The 12,249-nt window shown below is 43.2% G+C and overlaps 1 protein-coding gene across 2 annotated transcripts in view; it reads left to right on the top strand.

Moving 5' to 3' along the window:
- Nucleotides 1-8,833: 8,833 nt before the first annotated feature.
- Nucleotides 8,834-12,249, top strand: part of Dgkh (diacylglycerol kinase, eta) — a 147,885-nt gene continuing 144,469 nt past the window's right edge. For both annotated transcript variants that reach the window (XM_013028420.1, XM_013028348.1), the window contains exon 1: nt 8,834-9,043. In XM_013028420.1, coding sequence (XP_012883874.1) covers nt 8,834-9,043 — 210 coding nt within the window. The remainder of the gene's footprint in view (nt 9,044-12,249) is intronic.

A 12,249-nucleotide genomic window follows, 5' to 3' on the forward strand; every position in this document is an offset into this window, starting at 1 on the left:
TCGCTTTCGCCCGGGATTTCGCTGCACACTCAGCAAGGAGGTTGAGTAATTTTAGGAGCCGTGTGTGTGTGTGTGTGTGTGTGTGTGTGTGTGTGTGTGTGCGTGCTCTGTATGTGCGTGCATGAGAGATGATGGAGGTCTTGGGGATTTGTTGGTCCAAACTCCCCACAACTTATTTGTCCCAACCCAGTCCGTCAAAGACACCTCGCGTCCCTGCAGTGATCGCACGTAGGAATCCCCCGTTCCGCTCAGACCGCTGAAGTCCTGAGTGAACTGCTTGCTTGCTGTATTTACTTATTTGTCCCCCTTGGCATGGCATTTTGGCCTCTCCCCGCCCTCCCCGATATTTACTGCTTCTACTTGGTCGAGATTCTGAACTGATCTGAAAACCTCTGTCCAGTATTTCTGGCTTTCTCCTTGCTGAAGTGCAGGAGTTCGGATGCTGTTTCTCTGGACTCCAAGAGTCTGGCAGGGCAGCTCTCTGGCTGCTGAGAATTCTAGGTTAAGGTGTTAGGGTTGGTGGTTCTTGCCTTTTTTTAATAAGTACACTCCTGGTTCTTTTTACCCGAGGTACGTTTCTCAGCCTCTTGTTTCCTGACCTTTTAAAAGTGTCCTTCAACTCTGATCCGTCTGTATCTGAAGCTGTCTTTGCTTTTGTGAATTTGAGCACATTGTTAGCCCCTATCCATCTGCTCATGTTTCTTCTATTGTGGTTTTTTTTAACCTGGGAGACAGTACTTATAGAAGTTGAAAATATGATTCAGTTTTGACGTGTAAGTCAAAGAATATGGAAATGGAATCCAGTGACCTGATTTAGGTTTTCTATATGAAATGCTGGACACTTTAAGCCAGCACCAGTTGCGATAGGAAGCTCCTGGTTTTATGTACAGTGTTTTCCTTTAGAATGCCAATGCCAGAACGACTTCGTGCCTAAAAGATTAGTGGCCCCCTACCTGCCCCACCATACTTCTTAAAAGTAAGGAGAACAAAAACACTCATTTATTTTCCACAAAAAATATTGTCTCACCACTGGAGCACTTAAAACTAGAGACAGGCAGAAATGTGCAAATGAACTGCAACACTAACCAGACTGCAGAATTCTCTTTTTAAAATTCTCTTTAAATAATTATACAAAGGAGTTGCCATTGGTAAAAAACAGTTTTGCATACAGTGCGTCTTGGTCAGTGTCAGGCTGGAGAATTCTTAAAACTTACAGGTATTTACTTGTGTTTGCTCAGCAGATACTTTTATCTGTCACGTATTATCCTGGATGGTTGGGCAGCAGCTGGTGACAGACACAAATTATTGTCCTTACATTATTATTATTACTATTATTATTTTTGCTGGTCATGGGGCTTGAACTCTGGGCCTGGGCGCTGTCCCTCAGCTCTTCAGCTCAAGGCAAGCTCTCTATCACTTAAGCCACAGCACCATTTCCAGTTTTCTGGTGGTTTATTGGAGATAAGAGTCTCACAGACTTTCCTCTCTGGACTGGCTTTGAACTGCGATCCTCAGATCTCAGCCTCCTGAGTAGCTAGGATTATAGGGGGTGAGCCACCTGCACCCTGCTGTCCTTAACATTCTTAACTAAACATTTTATTTCATATATATCAATGACTTACATTTGGAGAGTTCAGGAGACACATTCAGAAAACTCAGGTATATGGTATTAAAAATACGCCCTCCAATAAACAGTGTTCTGCTGCTGAGCTTCATACCCAGCAAAGTGATATTTCTAACAAGTGATTGTATTTGACACCTATACTCATGTATGTAATGACTACAAAATCCACTTAAGAACTCAGGAAGGGAATTCCCATTTAAGTTGTTCAGAAAGTCCAGTTATCTAAATTACTAAAAGATGACCTATCCAAGAAAATGTAGGAATGTTAGGGGCAAAGGCATTTAAATGATAACTACTTTAGGCCTGTGGAGCATAGGGGCCAGTAACTTAATCTAATTGTGTTTTTTGTTTGTTTGTTTGGGCTTGAACTCTTGGCCTGGGCTTGAACTCTTGGCCTGGGCGCTGTCCCTGGGCTCTTCAACTCAAGGCGAGTATTCTACCACTTGAGACATAGCACCACTTCTGGTTTTCTGGTGGTTAATTGAAGATGACAGTCTCAAGGACTTTCCTGCCTGGGCTGGCTTTAAATTGCGATTCTCAGATTTCAGCCTCCGGAGTAGCTAGGATTACAGGTGTGAGCCACCGGCTTTCTAATTGTGTTTTGAATGACACAAATCCATCAAAATCAGTTTCTGACCTTTGTTTGGGCCAGTGGTTCCTTTGAGAATCTGAGCTCAGCTCTGAGAATATGGGCACTGGTGGCTCATGCTTAGAATCCTAGCTACTAGGGACTGAGATCTGAGGATTGCAGTTCTAAGCCAGTTGAAGCCATCCTGGGCCTGCCCAGGAGACTCTTTATCTCCAGTTAGCTAGTAGCTAGCCAGTAAAGCCTTAAGTGGAACTGTGGTTCAAGTGATAGAGCATTAGTTTTGAGCAAAAAAGCTCAAGGACAGTACCTAAACCCCTAGTTCAAGTCCCAGGACCAGCAGTACGGGCGCACACACGTACCTTAGATAGGAGCTCAAGCTTATAATCCCAGCTGAGATCTGGGACTGTGGTCCAGGACAGCCCAGGCAAAAAAAATTTTGAAAGGCAGTGATGGCTCATGCCCCTAATCCTAGCTATTCAGGAGGCTGAGAGCATGAGGGTTTTGTTTTCTAGCCAGCCCTAGCAGAAAAGTCTGTAGAGACTTATCTCCTATTAGCCAGCAAAAGGCCAGAAGTAGAGATGTGGCATAAGTGGTAGAGCTCCAGCCTTGAGTAAAAAAACTGAGTAGGTGTTCAAGACCCTGATTTCAAGCCTTAGTACCAGCCCAAAAAGAAAAAAAAAAAAATGTCTCCATTGGAAACATTGATCTTATCCAGCAAAAAAGTGAGCATGGTGGTACATGTACCTGGGAAGTACAAGTAGGAATTCAGTTTGGGCTAGCCAGGACAAAAGCAAGACTCTGTTTGAAAAATAAGGAAAGCAAAAAGGGACTGGGAACCTGGCTCAATAATAGAGTACCTCCCTAGCAAGCTCATGGCCTTAAATTCAGTCCTCAGTGGTAGGCAAAAAAAAGAGGAATCTGATTGAAATTATGACCTCTGCTTCAAAAATGCACCCATGTGATATATAGTTTTGTCTGGCTTAAGTGATGACACAAGTGTGTTCGTTGGTGATTATATCACTATGAACTTACAAACTACGATGGCTCTGATATCACTGACAGTATAATGTTGAATTTCAAAGGAATCACAGATCTTCTGAAGACCAATCTGTGGACCTTTAAAAACCTCAGGTTAAGAATATCTGCTTTCAGGGCTGGGAAGGTGGCTCAGTGGTAAAGTGCTTGCCTTGCATGCATGAGGCCCTGGGTTTGATTCCTCAGGACCATATAAGCAGAAAAAGCCAGAAGTGGTGCCTGGACCTGAAGAGCTGAGGGACAATGCCCAGGCCCAGAGTTCAGGCCCTAACCAAAAAAAATAGAGAGAGAATATCTGCTTTTACTTGGATTTTTAAGTTCTCCAAAATCTTTTTAAGATCCAAATATATGCAATTTAATACTTTATTATACAAGTATGCTCAATTACATTTATAAAAAATTTAGTATTAAATAAATGACATTAACATTACATAGATACTGCTGTATTATCTTTTATGGCAGAATATAAAGATTATGCTTCTCAACTTACATTTATTTATCATTTATTTACTTATTTATCTATTTAGACAGTCTTGCTATATAGTGTAGATCCTCCTGTCCTAGCTTCCGGAGTATTAGGATTACAGACATTCACCATCACATCTGGCTCTTTGTTTTTTCTCAAAGGCATCTAAACATGATGGTAGAATTCTCATCAGAATAAGAGTAAGTAATCTTGTAGGAATTGTTGCTGGCTAGTTGTGAAGAAAGCAACTTCTTGTCTAAAATGCACCCATTCCTGGGACTGAGAGGTAGCCTTGGGATTGAATGATTAGTCAGGGAAATTAGTCAGGGAAATGAAGTTACTTAAATTGGAGCATTTTAATAGCCTTGTTACACTGGCAATGGCATTGGGTAAAAAGAAGATAAAATTAGCATTTAAGTTTCTATGTATTTTCTTTAATGTAGCTTTAGATTGTCATAAAGTGGAAACAGAAGCTTTACTATGAGATCATGATATGGCTGTAGTATTTTTGAGAGTTGAAGTGCCTTGCAGGTAGTTGGTACATAGATCAGATACTCATTTCCAAAATAACTGTACAAATTTCTAATCAATTAAAAAGTATTTTGTGACTGGAAACATAGTTCACTGATGGATCTCATACACAGTAGATGTAAAACCCTAGGTTTGATCTCCAGCACTGCAAAAAATAGATATTTGGTTGGCAGTTAGGGGTGGGTAAGAAGATATTTAGCAAGTAGTCCTTACTCAGAGCAATATTTTGGGTAGAAGGGACTAGTTAAAGCATAAAAAATATATTTATGAAGGAGTTTTTAGTGGAAGGATGCTAGAATACGTTTAACTTACTAAAGGTTTTTTTTTTCTTTTTATGTACAGGGATTTTATACCAGTTTGCTTTGGTAAAACTATCCAGAATTCATGGATGTTTAGTAAGGGAAGAGTTTCAAAGGAAAAAGCTATTGAGAGGTTTTTTTTTGTATTCCTTCCCCCACCCCCTCCACTAGGTGCAAGGATGTTGAGTATGGATAGGGGTAGTTGATAATGGTGATGGATCTCAAAACCTTTTTTATTCAGATAACAACCAAGGAAACTTCAATAGGGTGAAATTTTGAATGTTAAGTTTCTGAACATGTAACAAAAGGTGTATTATGCAAATGCTTCTAATGGTTTGTGGAAGCAATGACGTGGGCCTGCATCTTTCTACTTGCTATGTTCTTTAACTGCATAATTCCTTACTGATTAACAAAGTAAGTCTTAGAATGTGACCTTTTTTTTCTTTGCCAGTCCTGGGCTTGAACTCTGGGCCTGGGTGCTGTCCCTGAGCTTCTTTTACTCAAGGCGAGCGCTCTATCACTTGAGCCACTGTGCCACTTCCAGCTTTTTGAGTAGTTTATTGGAGATAAGAGTCTCACAGAGTTTCCTGCCTGGGCTGGCTTTGAACTGTGATCCTCAGATTTTAGCCTCTTGAGTAGCTAGAATTATAGGCATGAGCCATTGGTGCCCAGCTAGATTGTGACTGTTTTTTAAAAATGCCTCCTTGAGTACTTAAAGATAGAAACATAACTTTCTGTGTGTTTATGCTGTATTTCATGGAGAAGACAAACTTGCAAGAGCATATCAATCATGTTTGTTATTAGCAGTGATCAATAAGAATATAATTCAAGTTGGGCAACTGTGGCTCATAGTCCTAGCTACTACGGAGACTCAGATTTGAGGATTAGGTTTGAAGCCCATGAGACTATTATCTCCAATTATTTTGTAAAAAGCCAGCAATGGAGCTGTGGCTAAAATGGTAGAGCATCAGCCTCAAGCAAAAGAGTTACCTTAGCTCTGAGTTCAAACCCTAGTACTGCAAACACACACACACACACACACACACACACACACACACATGAAAATAACTCAGAATACTTCTGTAGGTAGTAATAGCCTAATATTTATAAAGTTGCTATCAGCATATTTGGTCTTATGCATGTTCATTATAACTAAAGAAAACCTTATTAAGTAGAAACTCAGTTAGTGGACAGCTTCACCCATCCTGAGGACAGTATTTATGCAGCTTATGTCCAGCTTTTTACTTGTGTGTTGGAGATAAGTTCCACACCAAGGTTTGGGCATCTAAGTGATTATATGAAAACTGAAAATACGAAGACAGAAAAAGGTAAAGAAAATCTTACAAATTGTGGAAATAAGCAGTGAACCATATACTTGAAATGTTTCAGTTATCATTTTGAGCTGCATTAAAATTGTTGAAAATACTGAGATCTTGACATTGATACAGTACTTTTGAGAGAAGTGCATTGGAACATACACATGGATATTCATTCTTGAAACTTAGAATTTACAAGTTAGACGTGAGAAGCAGCTAGTAGGATGGGTACTTCAGATGAGGGATTCCTTGAATCAGTCTCTCAGAAGAGGAGGTTGAGGGGAGAGGGTTTTCATGAGCTGATTTTGTGCAGAGAGGTGGCATTCCATCATTTGCCTACACAGTATTTTCATCTTAAGTTTTCTGTGTGCTAGAGATTTATTTAGCATGAACAAATGATTGGCTCTGCTTTCAAATTCACAACCAACTTTTAGAACTTGTTATAGGAGTCTTTGAAGTCTAGTGCTGGAGCTGGATGTAAGGTTAACTCTTTTTAAATTAATTAATCTTTATCATAAAGGAAATGTACAGAGGGATACATAAAGGTGAAATCTTTATAAATAAGGAGTACCTTAACTTTGGGATATTAATTGCCCCACTCCTAATCATAAAGAATGGGAAATGTAATCCTTACTCTTTTTAGGATTACAAATAGGCATGGGCATTAGACAGTGTCTCTCAGTTGAATCATGCCCTACTTGGATTCTGTAAAATGTTACTATATTAAGCTAAATACATGGATAAAAATGTATGATAACTGAAAAACTGACCTTTGTTTCCTAGTGCGGTGAAGTGGAAATGACTGAATGGTGATTATGTGATTTTTACTTTGGCCCTAGTTTGTGCTTTTGTGACTCAGTTTCTTTTTAAGCAAAGGTACTAGTGTCTTGCTGTAATTCTAGCTACTGGCTCAGTTTAGTAAACCTAGTTGTGATTCCAGTTACTCAGGAGGCTGACATGTGAGGACTGCAGTTGAAGCTACGCTGAGCAAGAAAGTCTGCGGACTCTTAACTCCAATTAACCACCAAAAAAACTGAAAGTAGAGCTGTGGCTCAAGTGATAGCATGACAATACTGAGTAAAAAAGCTAATGGACAGCACCTAAGCCCCAAATTGAATACCTGCACAAAACAACTCAAAACAAACAAAAAACAAAGTTGAGCTAAATTTATTCTTTCACCCTTTGTCTACATTGAAAATCATTAGCAATTATTCATATTGTTTAAAGAATTCCCACCAATATATTTTTGTAGATATAGAATCTTGAAGTTCACTTCTCCCAGCTCCATCCTTTCGTAAAGAATATATAATTGAAGCCTCTGTGTTAGTAAAAGAAGGCAGCAATCTATCTTGGAGGATTTAAATGAAACATAGCTTACATTTCAATAAATTTAATCTAGTATGTGTTATGCGGTACTGGGATTGCATAGTTTAAAATCTTTTAGAACTGGCAGCTCTAACAAGACATCAAATTATTTTGGCGTATGAGATTGCAACTAGGAAGAAACACACACACACGCACACACACACGCACACACACACACACAAGCTTAGTTTGGAGGAGCTTTAAAGGTCAAGTCAACTGACAAAATAGGAAAGGAATGAGGACTTGAGGGCAGGGACATGCAAAAGAGATTTGAGTGCTTCATCCAGGTGGAGACCCTACAGTTTGGCAGGGACTTCTTATTTGAAGAAATACAGCTAACATCAGTTTGGAGTTCTCTTTGGATGATGAGAGGAATCTCAGTTTAATACCTCCCCCCCCCCTCCTGCCCAGCCCCTCCACACCTGCGGAGCTTCTTTGACACTGCTTGGACTCTATTTACCCTCCAGGAGGCTGCTATTCCCCTGGGCCTGAATAACTAGCAGTGGCGGGTGTGCAGAGGGGTGGCCACAGTCTGTTAATCCCATTTCCTCCTGCTGTAGTCTTGGCTAGGGAGTGGTTCTCCGAGGACTTCGAGTATTTTTCTGTGCTTGGGGACTGGCGTTCACATGGCCAAGTGCATTGTTTTCTTCCAGGCAGTCTGGGTTAGTGCTTCAGCGTAGACGTGTATTTAGCGTTTTGTCGTCTCAGGGCTGCGTGTCCTCTCTTGTTGCTGCGCTCTCTCCACGCCCTTCCCGGTTTCCTGTTAGCCAAAGGGGATCGCTCTTTCTAAACGAAAAGTTCTCAGAGCCCAGTTGAACCTCCCGGAAAATGCTCGTCTCTTCCGTGTGTGCTCTATGAGGGTGGGGGTGAGCCAGGAACTAGACACCGAGGGGAGAGCTGAAAAGATCCCCCGAAGTCCTAGGCCAAGGAGGGAGAGGTATGATTCTCACGGTGGGGTGAGTGTGCGTGCGTGTGCGTGAGTGTGGGCTGTCATAAGACAAACCACAGGCGCAGCTCCAGGCAGTCTCTTGGGCAAAGGGACTTTTATTCCTCTGGAACCCTGCAACAAGGCCCAAGTGTCTCTGGAGGGATCTGAGTTCATGGAGGCGGCCGTTCCGGAGGAAGCTCCAGGTTCTCCTCTCTACTCCGTGGGCCTTTGGTGCTCCTGCTGCCCAGAACCAAGGAAGGGAGGATAACCATTACCTGCCCTAAATAAGGGGGTTGTCTGCAGATTTCCCCCAGCCTCACCCCCAGGACCCCTGGGGGAGGGAGAGGAGGAGGTGTTAGCTATCGGCATCTCGATGTCCGTCAGTTCCATCCTCTCCCCCTCCTCTGGTGGTTTTCTAGTCAGTTACCCTAGAACATCCTCCAAGGCTGAATGCGCTGGGGTCCCACTTGGGCAAGGCTTTGCGCCCCCTTCCCCCGGGATCTCTCTCTGGGATGACCCTTCCCATCGCAGAGAGGGGGAGGACCGGGGGAGCGGAAGATGGCGGCTGCGGCCGGGTGCGGGGGTTCGGGGACCCGCGAGTGCTGAATCCGCCCGCTGACGTCCGCTGCCGCCCCCCTCCGGGCGGTGCTGTATCTCCGCAGGGGTCGGAGTCGGACCGGATGGCCGGGGCTGGCAGCCAGCACCACCCTCCAGGCGCTGCCGGAGGAACCGCCGCCGCCGCCGCCCCCGCCGGGACCCCCGGTGCGGTGGGCCACCCCGCCGCGGCCTCCGCGGGACCGGGAGAGGACTCATCGGACAGCGAAGCGGAGCAAGAGGGTCCCCAGAAACTGATCCGTAAGGTGTCCACCTCCGGGCAGATCCGGACCAAGGTGAGGCGGCAGGGAGGGGAGCAGGGGGCGGTGATGGGGTGGTCAGGGGATGGGGCATGGCCTGGGCGCCCGGAGCGCACGGGAGCGTTCTGGGGTACAGAGGGAGAGGTCAAGAGGAGCTGGAGGGCGTGGCCTGGGTAGAGGGCGTGGGCTAACGGGGCGTGGCCTGCCTTGGGGGCGGGGCCAGAGCCCCAGGACTCAGGCCTGGGGGCGGGAAGGATTAATTCTGGCTGGATCCCGGAGGGTGGGTTGAGGGGCGCTCTCTGGCAGAGGCGGGGAGCAGGGAGCCAGCCAGCCGCTGTCTGGAGCGTGGGAAAAAGCCGAGGTGCCATTACGAGTTTCCACTTGAGGAACTGAAAAGGAATGCTTAGCTTTTTTGCGTCTCTGCCCGGGTGCCCTGGTTCACTTGCATACGTTCAGTAGCGTGTGCAGCGAGCCTTCCCTTCCCCGTCGCGGGTGGGGAGGGGGTGCTGCCTGCTCCTGGTCCAACCTGAGAGGCGCCGGCTGCCCAATCCCAGGCTACTCGGGTGGTGCCTGGTGCTTGTGGGTTAAGCGCACCCTGTGCTGCGAAGTGCAGAGTTGAGCAGACTGCACTGCCTGGTTGTTTGCAGTAGAAAAAAGGTTCCTCATCTGTGTTCTGTGGACATTTGGATGAGGTGTTATTCTTGTGTTTGGCGCTTGTGCTGTCCGCCGGTGAGGTTGAGTCTTCATTTGATCATGAACAGGGCACAAAACAATGCCATGGATACTTGAGGGTTGTTTATTTTAACGTTCATATTAGTGTAAAAATCTTGAAGGCCAGAATCTGTTGCCAGTGGGGGCCTTTGATGAGGCATTTGGAAAGCGAACCAATGAATTCATTGGCTTTGAGTGCTTTCTTTTAAAAATCAGTTTGTGAAAGTTCATTCTACACATAGTTTCATGAGAATTGGTTCCCTAAAGTCCATGGACTCCAAGGAAATACTGTGTCTATATCCATATATCTCTATAGATAGATAGAGATACTGTATCTATGTGTAGATATAGATACATCTATAGATTAATTTGTTTTCCCCGAGCCTACTTGTTTACTAAATTATGTAAGCATCCGAGGAATGGCCTGTAAGATTTACATACTAATGAGTCAAGTCTTGCTTCAGTGCTCTTATTTGCTCAACTACTATAAAAATACTACTACTTTTAAAATAAAGACTCTGTTTTTGAGTTGTATAGCATTTATAATAAATTGAGAATTTGGAATTTAGTGTGTTTGTAGGAGATTAAGGCTAAACAAGATGGGAACTTTCTCAGTAGTGCTTTTAACATTCGAAATCTTAGTTTAAAAATCATGAAGAAAGGTTAATAGTGACCCAAATGGCAGATTACCAAAAAATAAAATAATTGTTAGCTAAGATGTTGTGGGATAGACATAGGGGGGATCTCTTAGAGGGAAAAACTGTTCAGACCCTATCTGAAAAACAAACTAGAGCAAAAAAGGTTGGCTATGTGATTCAAGTGACAAGCATGAGGTCCCGAGTTCAAATCCCAGTACTATCAAATAAAGTACTATTATATGTTTATATGAATACTTTTCAATGCATACTTTTATCAAGATTAGCTAGTAGAATTTATAGTTTTTGCAGTAAAAGTTAGAAATGGTTATAAATTGAGTAAATAAAGTCAAGCGACAAATTTATTGAGAGTACCACTAAACTTTATCAACTATGGTAAATAGCTTAGATTATACTCTTGTTTTTGTGTTATCTGTGGTTTCTGGTAAAACATATTAATGAAGTTTTACATTACCAAAAGTAAATGTAAAACTTAATTTTTGTTTTGTTTGACTTGCTGATAAAAGTATTTATGATATTTTGCCATGTTTATAGTTATTGATTATAGAGTGAAATGTTCTTTGGATTTCAAAAGGTGTATTGAATATCAGAAATTCTGCATATTATAACTTACTCATAATGTTAGGATTCATAGAAGCTTATTAATATTTTAAAATATTAAACAATTATGATCAAGGCCTCAACTTGATGAGATAAATGGGCCTCAACTTGATGAGATGTGATCCTTGTTAGGTTTTTAAAAAGAGGTAGAGCTGAGTAAGAACTGCACCAGCATGCACGTGGTATTCAGGTAAGGGGTAGGTTTATTCAGTAGACATGCTGGGACCAGGCAAGGTTGGTACTCCACGTGGCTGGCAAGAGAGGAAAGAGAGAAAAGAGCTAGAAAAGAGCAAAGAGAGGGGTAAGAACAGTAGCATTCACGTGGTATCCAGGTAAGGGGTAGGTTTATTCAGTAGACCTGCTGGGACCAGGCAAGGTTGGCACTCCACGTGGCTGGGAAAGAGAGGAAAGAGCTAGAGCAGAGCAAGAGCAGAGAGAGCTAGAAAAGAAGAGCAAGAGCAAGAGCAAGAGCAAGAGCAAGAGCAAGAGCAAGAGCAAGAGCAAGAGCAAGAGCGAGCAAGAGCAAGAGCAAGAGCAAGAGCAAGAGCAAGAGCAAGAGCAAGAGCAAGAGCAAGAGCAAGAGCAAGAGCAAGAGCAAGAGCAAGAGCACGTCTGGGCCTGGGCTAGGCCTTATATAGGGTATGGGCGGGGAAAGGTGTGGCCACATCAAATTCAGATGTGACCTCAGCAGATGCAGACGTGACCTCTTCCAGGTGTCCCAGTTGCCTAGGTAACGCAGGTACTGGGTGGAGACTTTGCTGCGAGGAGGGTGGAGTCTGCTTGCCATCCAGGGGCGGACCTTACAATCCTCAACCTCAATTTCTCACTTCACACCTCCACAATACAGACTTTTATTATTTTATTATTATTATTTTATTCTTCTTATTATTGTCAGTTCAGAGACTTGATCACAGTGTGCCTCACCTTGCAATCAACTTGATAGCTCATTGCTGGTACTCTTACCACTGAAGCCATACCTCCAGTGAGGCTTTTGCCTAGTTAATTGGAGATTGTGTCTAACAGACTTTTCTGCCTAGCTGGCTTCAAACTCTGATCCACTAGTTTTTAACCTCTTGAGTGGTTAGAGAGATGAGCCTTTGAGGTGCCACTCACAATCCAGACTTTGATACATATCTTGTACTTTATCTGTTATATCTCTTATCCTAACTGTTGCCATATTTTATTTTATTGTTGAGTGGTCAGAGGTCTCATGCTCAGTTTTAGACTTCAGTTGTTGGACTGTCACAAACCAAGTAGGGAAAACTATCCATATCA

This window comes from Dipodomys ordii, unplaced genomic scaffold, assembly GCF_000151885.1.
Source record: "Dipodomys ordii isolate 6190 unplaced genomic scaffold, Dord_2.0 Scaffold1, whole genome shotgun sequence".
Lineage (NCBI taxonomy): Eukaryota > Metazoa > Chordata > Mammalia > Rodentia > Heteromyidae > Dipodomys > Dipodomys ordii.